This window comes from Theropithecus gelada, chromosome 19 (assembly GCF_003255815.1).
Source record: "Theropithecus gelada isolate Dixy chromosome 19, Tgel_1.0, whole genome shotgun sequence".
Taxonomy (NCBI): domain Eukaryota; kingdom Metazoa; phylum Chordata; class Mammalia; order Primates; family Cercopithecidae; genus Theropithecus; species Theropithecus gelada.
In genome coordinates this window covers 29,894,195-29,913,080 of record NC_037687.1, presented here as the reverse complement: position 1 = coordinate 29,913,080, position 18,886 = coordinate 29,894,195, and the positions used below count along the sequence as shown (strand labels likewise).

At 45.0% G+C, this 18,886-nt stretch overlaps 1 protein-coding gene across 1 annotated transcript; it reads left to right on the top strand.

The window, feature by feature from the left end:
* The first annotated feature begins 654 nt into the window (after positions 1-654).
* LOC112612448 (zinc finger protein 320-like) lies at positions 655-17,931 on the top strand. Its single transcript, XM_025367012.1, has 6 exons — positions 655-712; positions 4,335-4,415; positions 8,784-8,910; positions 15,327-15,640; positions 16,055-16,781; positions 16,950-17,931. The coding sequence occupies exons 2-6, from the start codon at positions 4,401-4,403 to the stop codon at positions 17,198-17,200; spliced, it is 1,434 nt and encodes a 477-aa protein (XP_025222797.1). The 5' UTR covers positions 655-712; positions 4,335-4,400; the 3' UTR covers positions 17,201-17,931.
* The last annotated feature ends 955 nt before the right edge of the window (positions 17,932-18,886 follow it).

The following is an 18,886-nucleotide window of genomic DNA, read 5'->3' as shown; positions in this document are numbered from 1 at the left end:
TCAAGCGATTCTTCTGCCTCAGCCTCCCAAATACCGGAATTACAGGTGCCTGCCACTTTGCCCGGTTAATTTTTGTAGTTTTTAGTGTAGACAGGGTTTCGCCATCTTGGCCAGACAGGTCTTTAAGTCCTGACCTCCTTATCCGCCCGCTTTGGCCTCTCAAAGTGTTGGGATTACAGGCGTGAGCCACCGCGCCCAGCCTCCTTTAGGGTTTAACGTCAGTCTGAGGCTGGTCCAGTCCCCGCTCCTTCTATCGCGTAGTTTTCCTGCTCAAAACCGTTTCCTGACCCCTCCTCCTGCCCGCGCTTTTTAAAGTCCTCATCCCGGAGGTGGATTCCCGCCCTGGGCGCCTCCCAGCCTCTCCCTCGCTGGCCCCTGGAGCGCAGCCTCGCAACCCTAGTCCCCGGGAGGCCGTTGCACATAATTCCAGGGCTTTCGAATCACGCCTCAGTCTTCCTGGCGGTTCTCGCCTAAAAACCCCGAAAAACACTGGCGCTGGGAAAAAGGCTGAGAGAGGCACAGGTCCCGCCCCGGCCCCGCCCTCTGCCGGTTCTAAAGGGTGAGGTCTCTCCGCCTCGCGCCCAGCCTCTACCTCACCCAGGCCCCACCCACCTCCTCGGGGGTCCCGCCCAGGTCTGGCTTCTGCCCTGCGCGCGCAGATTCTCGCAAACCCGGAAGCGGATCGCGTGGAGTAAAGGTCCTACAACCGCGCGTGAGTTTCGCTCTGCTTTTATTAAGTCTGCGTTTCCCAGGCCCCAGGCGCTCTTTTTTGTTTGTTTGTTTTTGTTTTTGTTTTTGTTTTTTGAGGCAGAGTCTAGCTCTGTCGCCCAGGCTGGAGTGCAGTGGCTCGATCTTGACTCACTGCAAGCTCCGCCTCCTGGATTCACGCCATTCTGCTGCCTCAGCCTCCCGAGTAGCTGGGACTACAGGCGCCTGCCAGCACGCCCCGCTAGTTTTTTTCTATTTTTAGTAGAGAGGGGGTTTCACCATGTTAGCCAGGATGGTCTCGATCTCCTGACCTCATGATCCGCCCGCCTCCGCCTCCCAAAGTGCTGGGATTACAGGCGTGAGCCACCGCGCCCGGCCTCCCCAGCGCTTCTTTACCTGGAATGTCGGATCCCCACAAACCTGGAAATTCTCGCCCGTCTTCTTTCACCAACAGCAAATTGAGACGTCCCCGTGAGAGTCCGGAGGTCATTTCCTTTTGGGTTTAAAGTCGCCCTGAGGCTGCTCCTGTCCCTGGTCTTTCTGCTGTAGGACAATATATACACTTTCTATCGCGTAGTTTTCCTGCTCAAAACCGTTTTTTGACTCCTCCCGCCTCGCACTTTTTAAAGTCCTCACCTGAGAGGTGGATTCCCGCCCTGGGCGTCTCCCAGCCTCACCCTCGCCGGACCCTGGAGCGCAGCCCCGCGACCCCAGTCCCCGGTAGGCTGGGTTTTCTGCCTGGTGCTGGGATCCTGCGGACCCCACGCTTTTCCGAAGGCGTCGTTGTCCCCCGCCTCCCTCTTACTCAGACTGGGCCCTACTGCTCTCCATGTCTCCCCTCTGCAGTCACCGCTTCCCCTGAGCCCGCGCTGGGGAGAGGTGCCCGGGGCCTGTCCTGTGACACGGGGGTGTTCTTGTCTGCCCACCTCCAGCCCCTGGAAAATGCTCTCCTTCCGGATGCAGGCGTCTTCCTCCAAACCCTCCTGTGATTGTGTGGGCCAAAGGGATCAGGAGACAGAAAGAGGGACTGAGAGAGCAGTAGAAAACCTGAGACAGAGAAAAGAAGAATGAGAAAGACCCATAACAGATGGCAAAGTAGAGGATGGGTGAGGGATTTGCCAAGAGACAGCAAAAGTAATTAAACAAAAGATAAGAAAGCAGGAGGAGAAGAGCAACTGGAGAAATGTAGAGAAAAGCTAGATGTACAGAGAGATGAAGGACAGCAAGGTAGGGAGAGGGGCAGCAAAGAGGAAGGCTCATCAGAGTGAGGGAGAGGAGGAGGGATTTGGAGCCGGGGCAGACAGAGCAGAGTGGTGCTGGTGGCAAAGAGAACAGAGGGGGAAGGACAGCAGGGAGGACACCTGGGGATCTGAGGTGCCAGAGAGTGAGGACATGGGGGTATAACAGGGAAGAGAGAATTTAACAGGGAGAGCAGAGGAGGCACAGAGATGGGAGAAGAGGTGGAAATCTATGGAGATTGAACACAATCTAAAGATTGGGGAGAAGGAGTAAAAAGAGGTCAAATGAGTTGGGAGGATGGAGCCTGGCTAATTTTTGTATTTTTAGTGTAGACAGGGTTTCACCATGTTGGCCAGGCTGGTCTCGAGCTCCTGATCTCAGGTGATTCACCTGCCTCGACCTCCCAAAGTGCTGGGATTACAGGCACGAGCCACCGTACCCGGCCACCCATGTATTCTCGATTGAAAAAATTTGCTTATGTCTTAGTTCTACAACTGACCTTCTTTCCCTGTTTTCAAGGTCAATAGCTGTGTATTCGCACTTCTGCATTTTATGAATGTTACTCTGATTTTCTTGTAAGAAATAATTGAATGTTGGGAATCAATGGCATTAGAACCTTGCAAAAGAAGTTTCTTTAGCCCAGGTGTGTGAAAAATGCTTCCCTAATTTTCAAGGATAGGGGTGATAAAGACCAACCCTTCCCATTAGCCCTTCCAGGCCCCTATGTAAGAATTCAGATACACCTTCTCACTCATCTCAGACCTTCTCAGGGTAACTCAGTGAAAATGTCTCCAGCTCTGAGCCCCAGTGAGCCTCCCTGCAACTTGGAGATGACGGACTAGACCAGAAAAGCTCAACCCAAGTGACCATGGCCCCTGAAATGATTGGCAAAATAGAATGTGTGTCTGGGTGTGGCTTTTCCTCTGGGAGAGGGGAGTGCCCGGTTGTAATTAGAATTTTCAATGGGATGCAGTACATCCACAGCTACATCTAAAGCAGGTCGTGTCAGTCCCTGACAGGGAACCCTCCACCGGCTTCCCGTGTTCCCCAGGATGAAAGCCCAACTCTTCACTGTGGCTCCACAGCCCTGTGTCCAGGGCCCCTGCCAGTGTCCAGCCTCCTTCTGGGAGCTTGCCCCTGTCTCCTGACTCCCTCTGCCCCAGTCACATTTGCTTTTCTCTTTTCCCAAACATCAAAACCCTTCCTGTCTCGAGTCGTTGTCCCTGCTCTTACCCTATGTCCCCTGCCCTTTCTCCTCCTTCAGGTCTGGGCTCTGTGATGTCTCCCATGCCCTCCCACCCCCATTTGAAGTTCCCTCTGCCTATCAGTCTCTGTCACATTACTCAGGTTTTATTATCTCTGTGTCAGTCACATCAGAAACGCGCTTCTTTTTTTTTTCCAAACAGGTTCTCACTCTGTCCTCCAGACTGTGAGTGCTGTCTCGTGATCTTAGCTCACTGCAACCTCTGTCTCCTGGGTTGAAGCAATTCTTATGCCTCAACTTCCCAAGCAGCTGAGATTACAGGTGTGTGCGTGCCACCACACCCGGCTAATTTTTGTATTTGTATTTCCTTTTATTTTTGAGTCTTACTCTGTTGCCCAGGCTGGAATGCGGTGGCACAATCTTGGCTCATTGCAACCTCCACTTCCCAGGTTCAAGCGATTCTCGTACCTCAGCCTCTCGAGTAGCTGGGATTACAGATGCCCACCAAGCCCATTACTTTTTGTATTTTTACTGCAGATGGGGTTTCACCATGTTGTTCAGGCTGGTATCGAACTCCTGACCTCAAGTAATCTAACCCCCTTTGCCTTCCAGAGTCCTAGTGTTACAGGCGTGAGCCAACGTGCCCAGTCCACTTTTTATATTTTTAGTAGAGACAGGGTTTCACCATGTTGGCCATACTGGTCTCCGATTCCTGAGCTCGAGTGATTTTCCCACCTCAGCTTCCTAAGTAGCTGGTACAACAGACAAACAGGCGTGCACCACCAGACCTGGCTAAGTTTTTGTATTTTTGGTAGAGATTGGGTTTCACCGTGTTGCCCAGGCTGGTCTCAAACTCCTGAGCTCAAGCGATGTACTCACCTCGGCCTCCCAGAATGCTGGGATGACAGGCATGAGCCACCGCACCCAACCTCTGCATGGGGTTTGGTCAGGGCTGGGTCTGTGCCCTGAAGGGGAGCTCATTCCAGCCCAGCTCCCCACTCCTGCAGCGTGTGTGGTGGCATCTCCAGGAGAGCCGGAGTTTTCCTGTAGGAGTTTATCATCCTTGCTGCAGTGGGCAGCAGAGGGGACCGTATTTCCTCAGGCTGGGGTCTCCTTTGTATGTGGCCTACAGGGAGGGGGTGTGTTGATTCTGAGCAATAAACAACATATTTTTAACATTCAGGACTGACTTCAAAGACTCTTAGTCCGTGGGGAAGAAACCCAGAAGAGGAAAGCAGAGGAGTCAGGGATGGCTCTTCCTCAGGTGAGATGATATTTCGGTGGATTGTTCTGTCTCCTTCCTTTCAGAAACGCTGGGCCTTGGAGTTGGGAATCTTCTCTGAGTCTGAAGCGTCCTGCCTGACAGGTTTGCTCACACTCACCAGTGCCTTCCCTCAGTCCCTCTCATCTCGCTTAGATTCCGTCTCTCATGACCCAGTGACATGAACTTGGGAAGAGGCTGCACTGGGCATGGGCCTGGGAAGGGCTCACACCAGACATGGATGGAGACGGGGTGAGGGTCCCGTGGTGTCAGTGCTATTGGGCAGCAGGGATTGTTTAAGGGCCACATCTGGATACACTGTGAGCTCTCTGTAGACAAGGATTAGAGCAGTTACCAATAGAAGTGACATATTAATGTACACAAAGTACGTGGAAAATTCTAGAATAGGAGAACAATAATGGGAAATCTTCTGCTTAATTTCTTTTTTTATTTTTATTTTTTCTTGAGATGGAGTTTTGCTCTTGTTTCCCAGCCTGTAGTGCAGTGGCGTGATCTTGGCTCACTGCCACCTCCGCCGCCCAGGTTCAAGCGATTCTACTGTTTCAGTCTCCTGAGTAGCTGGGATTACAGGCATGTGCCACCACCCCTGGCTAATTTTGTATTTTTAGTAGAGAGGAGGTTTCTCCATGTTGGTCAGGCTGGTCTCAAACTCCTGACCTCAGGTGATCCGCCCACCTCAGCCTCCCAAAGTGCTGGGATTACAGGCATGAGTCACTGCGCCCAGCCGATTTCTACCTGATTTTATGCTCCATTTTTAGGTAATTGAATGAGTTACTGTGTTTCTGACTAAAAAAACTTACTAATTGGAATAGAAAGTTATTAGATTGACATAAATGACACATGAATGATTCCATCAGTTTTTGTTGGTTTAGTTTTTAGTTTTTTGTTTTTTTGAGACAATTTTGCTTTTGTTACCCATGCTGGAGGGCTATAGCGCAATCGCGGCTCACCACAACCTCCACCTCCCACTTTCAAGCAATTCTCCTGCCTCAACTTCCCAAGTAGCTGGGATTACAGGCATGCGCCACCACGCCTAGCTAATTTTGTATTTTTAGTAGAGACAGGTTTCTCCATGTTAGTTAGACTGGTCTCGAACTCTTGATCTTAGGTGATCCACCCGCCTCGGCCTCCTAAAGTGCTGGGATTACCGGCATGAGCCACCGCACTCAGCTGATTCCATTATTATTTTAAGAATATGAAATCAACCTCAGTAATAGCAGGAGATTCATTCAACCATTCTTAGCCCATTTAGCTCATGGAGACTGTGGAATTGCTGTGGAGAGCTTTGTGAAACAGGTGTTTTTGATAAAAATGGTTACAATTTTTCTCAAATATGGGAGCAGTACTTCTTTTTTGTCCTATGGGATAAAGCCATATTCTCATTCCACCTATTTTTATGATTATTATTATTATTTCTGAAACAGAGTCCTGCTGTGTTGCCCAGGTTGGAGTGCAGTGGCATGATCTCAGCTTACTGCAACCTCCACTTTTCGGGTTCAAATTATTCTCCTGCCTCAGCCTCCCGAGTAGCTAGGATTACAGGTGTGTGCTAGCACGCCGGGCTAATTTTTTTTTGTATTTTTAGTAGAAACAGGGTTTCACCATGTTGATCAGGCTGGCCTCGAACTCCTGACGTCAAGTGATCTGCCCACCTCAGCCTCCCAGAGTGCTGGGATTGCAGGCACACCAATTGTTATTAAATATATATTGTTATATTTAAACATCCCATGATGCATGTATTTGTTTTGTGGTAAAACTCCAAGCAAAGCTGCAGCTTAGGCTCTTAGCTATAAAGCATCTCCTTTCCTTGTCACGTCTTCCACCCTCCTTCCAGCCTCGCTGGGGAGCCGCTACTGTCAGTTCTGTGCCAGGTGTCAGAGCTAGTCTCGTACACGTGTATTTCTGCATTGTTATGAGACTTAAAAAAAAAAAAACTGTACTAAATTAAAAAAAGAAAATTTTATATATATATATATTTTTTACTTTAGGTTTGAGACTACATGTGAAGGTTTGTTACGTAGGTAAACTCATGTCATCAGAGTTTGTTGTACAGATTATTTCATCACTTCAGCATCAAGCCCAGTACCCAATAACTTTTTATTTATTTATTTATTTTTTTGAGACTGAGTTTTGCTCTTGTTGCTCAGTCTGGAGTATGATGGCACGATCTCAGCTCACTGCAGCCTCCATCTCCAGGGTTCAAGTGAGTCTTCTGCCTCAGCTGGGATTACAAAAAACCTGCTACCACGCCTGGCTAATTTTTGTATTTTTAGTAGAGACAGGCTTTCAACATGTTGGCCAGGCTGATCTTGAACTCCTGACCTAAGGTGATTCACCCTCCTCAGCCTTCCAAAGTGCTGGGATTACAGGAGTGAGCCACCACGCCCGGCCCCCAATAGTTATTTTTTCTGCTCCTCTCCTTCCTCCCATTCTCCACCTTCAAGTAGACCCCAGTGTCTGTTGTTTTCTTCTTTGTGTTCCGGGAAATATTTTACTTTGATATTTGATCCTGCTAGTTGTGAAAATTTACATGTTGTCATGTTAGTAAACATGGATAGCTTGCTCTTTGGCATTGGAAATTGGCTGAGTGACAACCTGTGGGTCATTTGCGATTTTTCTCTGTATAAAGAGTGCCATAGTGGCTGCCTCCGTGCATGCCCCGCATTCCTACAGGTATCTGAAGATTCCTCCAGGTCAGGCAGGTGAAGGAGTGATTGCCTCCTCTATGATGAGGCATTTCCTGTTTTCTCAGATCCCTCAAGATTCCCCCCTGCCTCCAACTGCCAAAGTGTCCTTTTCCAGCAAGATGAGATGCCTCTTCAGCTAAACACAACTTGCTACTTTTTGTATTTTTAAAACTCATATATATATACACACACACACACGTGTATATATATACACACACACATCCCCACACATATACACACGTATGACATACACATACTTATATAAACACACACGTATGTGTTTTGAAAATCTGGGACAAATGATGTAGCAGGACGAGCCACAGACAAAACCTCTCAGACACCGAGTGGTAGAAGGAAGGGCTTTATTCAGCTGGGAGCATGGGCAAGCTACTGCCTTAAAATCCGAGCTCCCCGAGTGCACAATTTCTGTCCCTTTTAAGGGCTCACAACACTAAAGATTTCATATGAAAGCGTCGTGATTGAGCAATCTAGGGGATATGTGACAGGGGTTTCATACACCGGTGGTCAGAGAGAAACAGAACAGGGCACGGAGTTTCACAGTGTTCTTCTATACAATGTCAGGAGTCTATGAATCACATCAGTTTCTAAGTTATGAGTTGATTTGTAACTACTGGGTTTAGGCCAGGCAGACCCAGGCCTGGTTTCCGGCCTGGCGCGGGGCTGCCTGTCTTTGGTTTTACTTCCTTGTTTTTTTCTTAAAACAGGTGCTGAGTATAAAACAGTATACAACAATGTGAGAGGGTCTCTCTCTTTCCTCATTGACAGTGCTTTGTATTAACATCTAGTTTTTTGTCAGTCTGAGTAGGTTTTATTATTTTATAAACATATCTATATGTTTATAAATGGACTTTTGTGCTTTGGATTTTTGTACGAATTGTACAATTTGTACAAATTTTGTACAAATTGGATTTTTGGACTTTGAATAATTTTGTTTTCATGTATTTTATTTTATTTTGAGACGGGGTCTCACTTTGTTGCCCAGGCTGGAGTTCCCTGGCATGATCATGGTTCACTGCAACCTCCACCCTCAGGGTCAAGCTGTCCTCCCACCTCAGCCTTCCAAGTAGCTGGCACCACAGGTACCTGCCACCACGCGAGGCTAATTTTTTTTTTCTTTTTCTTTTTGAGACGGAGTTTCTGTTGCTTAGGTTAGAGTGCAGTGGGGCGATCTGGGATCACTGCAACCTCTGCCTCCTGGAATCAAGCGATTCTCCTGCCTCAGCCTCTGGCATAGCTGGGATTATAGGCATGTTTCACCGCACCTGGCTGATCTTTTACTGTGGACGTTGTCATCTCTGAAGACATCACTCATGCTGTGTCTCATCTAGATACTGAATGTCACTTGGTGTGTCAATATAAGTTTCAGACATTTCTTTAACAGGAACCCTGCTTTCATTTTTTACTTATTTCTTGTATTTTTCACAAACATAAGAAATTCATACTGAGAGGGTGCCATGACCTCTTCAAAAAGTGTAATCAAACACAACTGGGAAGACATCATGTGGCAAAAAGTCCCTTACTCGGATTTGTCAGAACATTCACTACGATGAAATCCCTGCTTTCCCCTCTCTCCTCTTCTCATTTTCTGTAAAGATAAGAACTCCGCCCACAACCATTTAGTTAAAATGTGTTTTCATTTCAGGGTCTGTTGACATTCAGGGACGTGGCCATAGAATTCTCTCAGGACGAGTGGAAATGCCTGGACTCTGCTCAGAGGACTTTATACAGAGACGTGATGTTGGAGAATTATAGGAACCTGGTCTCCCTGGGTGAGGATACCTTCCCTGCTGGGCATGTGCCCTTGTGTGTCTTTGTATTTTCTCTTGTTTCTTTTGGGAGCCCCATCCTTGCTTGACTAAAATGGAAACTGTATTGAGTTTGAAGTGAAAAACTTCATGATGTAGCATCTGGACTTTCACTGTCCCCTTTGTTTAGATGTTCTGCATTTTTTGTGGTACCTCAGTGTGGGTTCCAGAACTAAAGTAGGCATAAAACCTTATGGCAGGCTGATCATGGTGACTCACACCTGTCATCCCAGCACCTTGGAAGGCCCAGGTGTGTGGATCACTTCCGGTCAGGAGTTCGAGACCAGCCTGGCCAACATGTAGAAACCCCATTTCTACTAAAAATAGAAAAGTTAGCCCGGCATGGTGGCACGTGCCTGGCGTGGTGCATGCCTCTAATCCCAGCTCCTAGAAAGGCTGAGGAAAGAGAATCACTTGAATCCAGGAGGCGAAGCTTCCAGTGAGCTGAAAACACTCCACTCACTCCAGCCCGGGCGACAGACTGTCTGAAGAAACCAAAACAAAAATAAAACCTTCTGGCAGACTTTAAAGATATCCGGTTCCCTGTTTGCTTCTCCTGTGCTTTCAATTCAGTAGTTCTTGGAAGAGAGCTCGATGTCCACATATTACATATTACGATGCTCCCCAAGCATTCAGAAGGAGGCAGTCAGCGGAGCAATTAGTGAAATATTTTCCTAGATCATCTGCAATGTCTTCTTTCCTACTGAAATGTAGGGCTGGGACTCTAGAAAAGCTCCAGCATGTTATGGTTTTTTCTTTTTATAAGCAGAAGCCTCTTTCTCACCTGTTATCTCTACGTTGGAGCAAGGGAAAGAGTCCTGGACTGTGGAGTGTGAAGTGAAAATAGCAAAAAAAATTCAGGGCCGGGCACAGTGGCTCATGCCTATAATCCCAGCAGTTTTTCAGTCCGAGGTGGGTGGATCACTGGATGTTGGGAGTTCGAGAACAGCCTGACCAACATGGAGAAACTCTGTCTCTACTAAGAATACAAACTTAGCTGGGCGTGGTGGTGCACGCCTGTAATCTCAGAGACTCAGGAGGCTGAGGCAGGAGAATCGCTTAAATCCAGGAGGCGCAGGTTGCGGTGAACCAAGATCGCACCATTGCACTCCAGCCTGGGCAACTCCGTCTCAAAATCAATCAATCAATCAATCAATCAATCAATCAATCCAGCTGGGAGGGAATGTATTACAGGCGTAAAGGCAGGTAAGAGCCCAGATGGGCAGAGTGGAAGCTCCACCTTCCAATAGTGTGTGGGGAAACTCTGCAAGTGGGAGAATTCTGTGGGAAAAGGAAAGGTTCAATCCTGAGATCTCTGAATAGACATCTTTTTTCCCCCGCTTATTTCTCTGTTCTTTTTTCTTCTCTTTCTTCTCTTTCTTTCTTTTCCTTTTCTGTCTTTTCTTTGTCTCACACTGTCGCCCAGGCTACAGTGTATTGGCGCAATCTTGGCTAACCGTAGACTCTGCCTCCCGGGCTCAAAGGATTCTTGTGCCCCAGCTTTCCATGTAGCTGGGACTGCAGGCACTCACCACAATGCCCAGCTAATTTTTGTGTTTTTAGTAGAGACTGGGTTTCACCATGTTGGCCAGGGTGGTCTCCAACTCCTGATCTCAAATGATCCACCTTCTTCGGCTTCCCAAAGCACTGGGATTACAGACATGAGCCACCATGGCCCAACCATTGTTATTATTTTAGATAGTTTTGTCTTTTAGTTCTTAGTAAACATGCAAGTGGTTGAAGCATGATTCCAGGTTGAATATAACAACCACGTTAGTGTCCATTCCTTTCAGTATGCAGAAGTGAAGTGTGTTGTATAGATATTTGGGCAGAGGTTGTTGTTGCAGGTATGTTAAACATCTTAAATTATAGCATAATGATGAAACTTAAAATTTGCGTAACCTGGCCAGGTGCAGTGGCTCACGCCTGTAATCCCAGCACTTTGGGAGACCAAGGTGAGTGGATCACCTGAGGTCAGGAGTTAAAAACCAGCCTGGCTAACATGTTGAAACTTTGTCTCTACTAAAATTACAAAAATTAGTGAGGCACGGCAGTGCGTGACTGTAATCCCAGCGGAGGCAGGCAGGTCACCTGAAGTCAGGAGTTTGAGACCAACCTGGCAAATGTGGTGAACTCCGTTTCTACTAAAAATAGAAAACTTAGCCAGGCATGGTGCCAGGTGCCTGTAATCCCAGCTACTCGAAAGGCTGACACAGGAGAATTGCCTGAATCCGTGAGGTGGAGGTTGCAGTGAGCCGAGATTGCACCATTGCACTCTAGCCTGGGATCTAGGGCAAGACTCCATCTCAAAAACAAACAAACAAACAAAAACAGAAGAATCTGATAACCTGCAAAAACTACTCCCTCTCCACTAGAACTTTTTTAAATTTATGTCAACATTATTTCTGTGTATGTTGCATTTCGGTTGACATGTATGTACAGTGTTTTTTCATGCCTTTTTATTTTAAATAATATGAAAAAAAGTTTAGTTATGAAGAAAAGGTACACGTGTGCCAGTTTCTGTATTTGTCCTTTTATTAATTAATTAATATATGTATTTATGAGACAGTTTTGCTTTTGTCACTCAGACTGAAGTGCAAGGCTACAACCTCAGCTCTCCGCAACCTCTGCTTTTTGGGTTCAAGCGATCCTTCTGCCTCAGACTCCCAAGTAGCTGGGATTACAGGCATGGGCCACCATGCCTGGCTAATTTTGTATTTTTAGTAGAGACAGGGGTTCTCCTTGTTGGTCAGGTTGGTCTCGAACTTCCGACCTCAGGTGATCCGCCTGCCTTGGCCTCCCAAAGTGCTGGGATTACAGGCATGAACCACCATGCCCGGCCTATCTGTTTTTTTTATTTACCTTTATTGGAGAACTTTATGTTTGTGTGTTAGAGTTACTCTGTAGCCTTCTTTCATTTCCTCTTTTTTTTTCTTTGAGATGGAGTCTTGCTTTGATGCCCAGGCTAAAGTGCAGTGGTGTGATCTCAGCTCACTGCAACCTCCACCTCCCATGTTCAAGCAATTCTCCTGCCTCAGCCTCCCAAGTAGCTGGGAGTACAGGTGGGTGTCAATACGCCAGGCTAATTTTCTGTATTTTTTTTTTTAGTAAAGACAGGGTTTCACCTTGTTAGCCAGGATGGTCTCGATCTCCTGACATTCTGATCCTCCTGCTTCAGCCTCCCAAAACACTGGGATCACTGGCATAAGCCACTGCACCCAGCCTTTCTCAAGGTTTTTAACATGTTAGTGCCATTAGATGGCTTCAAGGATTGCAATTTTTACAGTACAGACTCTTAACTTCCTTTGTTTAATAAGATTTGTTAGCTGTCAGTGATGTTGATGATGAGATTCTCCTGTTCCTGCCTCAGTCATTAACACTGTCCTGTCAGAAATAGCTTAGAATCGCCGGCCATGGTGGCTCACCCCTCTAATCCCAGCACTTTCAGAGGCCAAGGTGGATAGATCACTTGAGGTCAGGAGTTTGAGACCAGACTGGCCAACATGGTGAAACCTTGAATGCAGTAAATGCCAAAAATGTGCCAGGCGCAGTGGCTCACACCTGTAATCCCAGCAATTTGGGAGGCTGAGACAGGCCGATCACTTGAGGTCAAGAGTTTGAGACAAGCCTAGTAAACATGCTGAAACCTCGTCTCTACTAAAAATAAAAAAAATTAGTTGTACATGGTGGTGTGCACCTGTAATCCCAGCTACTTAGGAGGCTGAGGCAGGAGAATCACTTGAACCCGGGAGGTGTAAGTTGCACTGAGCCAAGATCATGCCACTGCACTCCAGCCCGTGTGACAGAGTGACTCTGCGCTGAGGTAGGAGAATCATGCCACTACATTCCAGCCTGGGTGATAGAGCGTGACTGAATCTGAAAAACAAACAAACAAGGAAATAACTTAAACTGGGAGGCTTAAGATGCAGAAATTTATTTCTTATGAATTTGGAAAGTGGGAAATCCAAGAGCGAGGTGCCAGCCAAATTGGTTCCTGGTGAGAGCCTTCTTCATGGTTTAGCCCAGCCATCTTCCTGCCATGTCCTGACACTGTGGAAAGAAGAGGCAGTGAGCCCTTTAATATCTCTTTATAAATGCACTGGTCCTATTCATGAGTAGTCAACACCCATGACTAAATTCTCTCAAAGTCTGCATCTGCAGGAACATCCTATTAGAGAATACCAAAACTACCAAAGCGAATTTGAGAAGTAGTTGTGTAGTTTGAGTCTTATCCTGTCGCCCAGGCTGGAGTGCAGTGGCCTGATCTCAGCTCACTGACACCTCCACCTCCTGGGTTCAAAGGATTCCTGCCTCAGCCTCCCAAGTAGCCGGGATTACAGGCACCCTCCGCCATGCCCAGCTAATTTTTTTGTATTTTTAGTAAAGATGGGGTTTCAGCATGTTGGCCAGGCTGATCTCGAACACCTGATGTCGTGATCCGCCTGCCTCAGCCTCCCAAAGTGCTGGGATTACAGGCATGTGCCACCGCACCTGGCTGTTAAGTCAATTCTTACTCGTTGTAATGCTGTGTATTTCCTTGACCTCATGAGAGGTCAATCTGTTAAAATCAGAAGGTAGTGATCTTAGCATGTAATTCAGTTCTTATATTGTGTGCTGGTGGTAAGTAGAAATTGTGGCTTCTTCTTTTTTTTTCTTTTTTTTTTTTTTTTTGAGACGGAGTCTTGCTCTGTCGCCCAGGCTGGAGTGCAGTGGCCGGATCTCGGCTCACTGCAAGCTTCGCCTCCTGGGTTTAGGCCATTCTCCTGCCTCAGCCTCCCGAGTAGCCGGGACTACAGGCGCCCACCACCTCGCCCGGCTAGTTTTTTGTATTTTTTAGTAGAGACGGGGTTTCACCGTGTTAGCCAGGATGGTCTCGATCTCCTGACCTCGTGATCCACCCGTCTCAGCCTCCCAAAGTGCTGGGATTACAGGCTTGAGCCACCGCGCCCGGCTGTGGCTTTTTCTTAAGTGGAAATTGTTTACAATTCTGCAGACTGTATGAATGTATGTATTATTTTCTTGTTTTATCATTGGTTACAATATTTTATTAATTGAATTTTATGACTCTGCATGTGAGTATTCAGTATGTGGCATGCAATATAACTGACACACTGCACTCATTAATGTCACAAAGTGCCACCGGGTGCAGTGGCTTATGCCTGTAATCCGAAATGGCCAACATGGTGAAACCCCATCTCTACTAAAAATACGAAAATTAGCCAGGCATGCTGGCACTTGCCTGTAATCCAAGGTACTCAGGAGGCTGAGGCAAGACACTCACTGGAACCCAGGAGGTGAAGGTTGCAGTAAGCCAAGATCGTGCCATTGCACTCTAGCCTGGGTGACAGAGCAAGACTCTGTCTCAAAAATATAAAAGTAATAAAATATTTTTTAAAAAGTCACAAAGTGCCTGTTCCACATGGATATAGGAAATATTTCACAGTTATTCAGGAAAATATGGTATTAACATTTTCTTTTTTTTGAGACGGAGTCTCACTCTTTCGCCCAGATTGAAGTGCAGTGGCACAATCTCAGCTCCCCACAGTCTTCCTCTCTCGGATTCAAGCAATTCTTCTGCCTCAGCCTCCGAGGTATCTGGGATTACAGGTGCACACCACCATGCCCGGCTACTTTTTGTATTGAGGTGATCCGCCTGCCTCGGCCTCCCAGAATAGTGGAATTACAAGTGTGAGCCACCATGCCCTGCCTTTTTTTTTTTTGAGACGGAGTCTCACTTTGTCATCCAGGCTAGAGTGCAGTGGTGCGATATTGACTCACTGCAGCCTTTGCCTCTTGGCAATTCTTGTGCCTCAGCCTCTCACATAGCTGGGACTACAGGTGTGGGCCGCCATGCCTGGCTAATTTTTGTAATCTTTTCTTACCTTCTCAGTGCTATGATTGTTTGACAATACAGAATTTCCATTGATTTTGATTATCGTTACAAGGGCTTGTTGTGGATTATTTACCAATATAGTACGTTGTCCGGTCCTTTAGCACTTATTTGTATACTCTGAATATGCTGTAAATATAAAGAATATATATTTTTTCCTTCTTTGATGTGACAGTAATTTTTTTTTTGCAAATTGTGATATACTTTAGGGTCACAGTGGAAAAACACTCCTTACTTCAGGCTTACACATGTTTGTGTCCTGTCAGTGTTTTGTCATAATATTGGGAATAGGCTTCTGTAGAAATGATTTGAAGTACATGTAATTGCCCTTTATTTATTAAAGAATCTTAGTTCTTTTGTGTTCCTAAACTTTGAAGGTCATGTTTGGGAATTTCAAAATAAGTATTGTTATTTGTGTCCTATTTACACATTTCAGTATTATTTACCGTCTGCACTTAATTGGAAACCTATTGGTGTTTATATTTTGTAGCTGTCTCTTCCAAATGCATGACAAGGAAGTTCTCATTAACAGGGCAAGGCAGTATGGAAGTGATCCACACTGGGACATTGCAAAGACGAGCAAGTCATCACATTGGAGATTTTTCCCTCCAGGAAATTGAGAAAGATTTTCAGGACTTTGAGTTTCAGTGGCAAGAAGATGAAAGAAATGGCCATGAAGCACTCATGACAGAAATCAAAAAGTTGACTGGTAGTACAGACCGACATGATCAAAGGCATGCTAGAAAGAAGCCTATTAAAGATCAGGTTGGACAAAGCTTTCATTTGCATCTGCCTGAACTGCAGGTATTTCAGAGCAAAGGGAAAATTGATAATCAAGTTGAGAAGTTTATCAGTGATGCTTCCTCGGTTTCAACATCCCAAAGAATTTCTTGTATTCCTAAAACCCATATTTCTAATAAGTATGGGAATAATTTCCTCCATTCTTCATTACTCACACAAAAACAGGAGGTACACATGAGAGAACAATCTTTCCAATGTAATGAGAGTGACAAAGCCTTTAATTGTAGCTCACTGTTAAAAAAACGTCAGATAATCCATTTAGGAGAGAAACAATATAAATGTGATGTATGTGGCAAGGTCTTTAATCAGAAGCGATACCTTGCATGCCATAGTAGATGTCACACTGGTGAGAAACCTTACAAGTGTAATGAGTGTGGCAAGACCTTCAGTCACATGTCGTGCCTTGTAATTCACAAGGCAATTCATACTGGAGAGAAACCTTACAAGTGTAATGAATGTGGCAAGGTTTTTAATCAACAATCAAACCTTGCACGTCATCGTAGACTTCATACTGGAGAGAAACCTTACAAATGTGAAGAATGTGACAAAGTTTTCAGTCGCAAATCACACCTTGAAAGACATAGCAGAATTCATACTGGAGAGAAACCATACAAATGTAAGATTTGTGACAAGGCTTTTGGACGTGATTCACACCTGGCACAACATATTATAATTCACACTAGAGAGAAACCTTACAAGTGTAATGAGTGTGGCAAGACCTTCGTTCAAAATTCATCTCTTGTAATGCATAAGGTCATTCATACTGGAGAGAAACGTTACAAGTGTAATGAATGTGGCAAAAGTTTTAATCACAAATCAAGTCTTGCATATCATCATAGACTTCATACTGGAGAGAAACCTTACAAGTGTAATGATTGTGGCAAGGTTTTTAATCGAAAATCAAACCTTGCACGTCATTATAGACTTCATACTGGAGAAAAACCTTACAAATGTGAAGAATGTGACAAAGTTTTCAATTTCAAGTCACTCCTTGAAATACATAGGACAGTTCATACTGGAGAGAAACCATACAAATGTAAGGTTTGTGACAAGGCATTCAGGTATGATTCACATTTGGCACAACATACTGGAATTCACAGTGGAGAGAAACCGTACAAGTGTAATGAGTGTGGCAAAGCCTTCTGTGGCCAGTCAACACTCATTCACCATCAAGCAATCCATGTTGTAGGGAAACTTTACTAATGTAATGATTGTCGCAAAGTCTTCAGTAACGCTACAACCATTGCAAATCATTGGAGAACCATAACGAAGTGAGATCTTACAAGTGTTATAAATGTGGCAGATTTTTCAGGCATCATTCTTACCCTTGCAGTTTATCAGCGAACTCATACTGGAGAGAAACTTTACAAATGTGATGACTGTGGCAAGATCTTCAGTCAAGTTTCATCTTACACAAAACATAGGAGAATTCATACAGGAAAGAAACCTCACAAGTGCGATGATTGTGTCAAAGCCTTTATTTCACGTTCATGCCCCATTACACATCAGAGAATCCGTACTGGGCAGAGATCTTACAAGTGTCATGTGTGGCAAGGTCTTTAGTCTGAGGTGACTCCTTGCAGGACATCAGGAAATTCATTTTTGAGGTAATAGTTCCAAATGCAGTGAGTATAGCAAACCATCAACCATTAATTGACATTAGATTCAAATCAGCATTGACTTGAATTTGAGTTGACTTAACACTGAGTTCAAGCATTAATTGAGATTAAAGTGTTTATGTTCAGAGGATTAGGCCAGGTGCGGTGGCTCACACCTGTAATCCCAGCACTTTGGGAGGCCAAGTTGAGTAGATCACTTGAGGTCAGGAGTTTGAGAGCAGCCTTGCCAACAGATGTGAGCCATTTTCCCAGCCTGTTTTTTTGTTTCTTCAACAAATACTGATAGGGATTTTTATGGGTATCGTGTTGAATCTAAATCACATTGGGTTATATAAACATTTAACAATATTAATTTTTCCAAAACATCAGTATGGGTTGTATCTTTATATATGTTTTTAATCATTTCGATCAATGTTTGTAGATGTCAGTGTATGAATTTCTCACTTCTTTCTGTTTATTCCTAGGTATTTCTTACTTTAAGTTCTCTAGCAAATGGAAGTGTTTTTAAATTTTCATTTAAAATTGTTTATTGTTAATGTATGAAAATTCAACTAATTTTTGGTGTTGATATTGTATTGTGCAAATCTACTGATGTGTTTATTAGTCTCAGTAGTACTTTGACTCTGTGATTTTCTACACAGAAGATCATGTCATCTACAAACAAATATAATTTTACTTTTTTCTGATTTCGAGGCATTTCATTTCTTTTGCTATTTCATTGCTCTGGCTAGGACAGCCTGTATTTATTGAATAGAAAAAGTGAGAGCATTCTTGCATCATTTGAGATCCTACAGGAAAAGCATTCCATTTTCCCTGCTTGGTTATTTCCACGTTGGTCACTTCATCAATGGTCAGGTAAATTTCCTTCTCTATTTTGTTTAAGATTTCTTTTTATTTATTTATTTTTTTGAGACGGAGTCTTGCTTTGTCGCCTAGGCTGGAGTGCAGTGGCACGATCTCGGTCACTGCAAGCTCCGCCTCCTGGGTTCACACCATTCTCCTGCCTCAGCCTCCCAATAGCTGGGACTACAGGCGTGCACCACCACGCCCGGCTAATTTTTTGTAGTTTTAGTAGAGACAGGGTTTCACCATGTTAGCCAGGATGGTCTCGATCTCCTGACCTCATGATCTGCCCACCTCAGCCTCCCAAAGTGCTGGGATTACAGGCGTGAGCCACCGCGCCCGGCCGTTTTAAGATTTCTATGATGATCAGACGTTGAATTTTGTGAAATGATTTTTCTCCATCTGTTGAGATGATGTGGTTTTCATCTGTCATTCTGTTCAAGTGGTATATCACATTGATTTGCTTGAATATGTTGAACCATCCTTGGATGTCAGAAGTAAATGGCACTTGCATATCTACAATCCTTTTATATAGCCTCTTGAATACAGTTTTCTAGTACAAGAGGTCTTCAAGAAGCTCATGGAAAAATATGTATTATGAGAAAATTGTGCATGGATTTCACAGTTTTTGCACCAAAATAAACTGGTACAAATCTGTTATAACATGTCTGAACAGGCTGTAGTTTGAGGCACTAAGAAGGATAAGGCATGAGTTTGAAAGGAGACTATCAAAGCAATATAAATTCTGCTAAAATTGAAATAAGAAGAAACATCAAATTTACGATGA

Coding starts and splice junctions, on each gene's coding strand:
- LOC112612448 (XM_025367012.1), top strand. Junction 8,911..15,326: donor TAGGAACCTGGTCTCCCTGG/GTGAGGATACCT, acceptor TATATTTTGTAG/CTGTCTCTTCCAAATGCATG. Junction 16,782..16,949: donor TGAGTGTGGCAAAGCCTTCT/GTGGCCAGTCAA, acceptor CAGATTTTTCAG/GCATCATTCTTACCCTTGCA.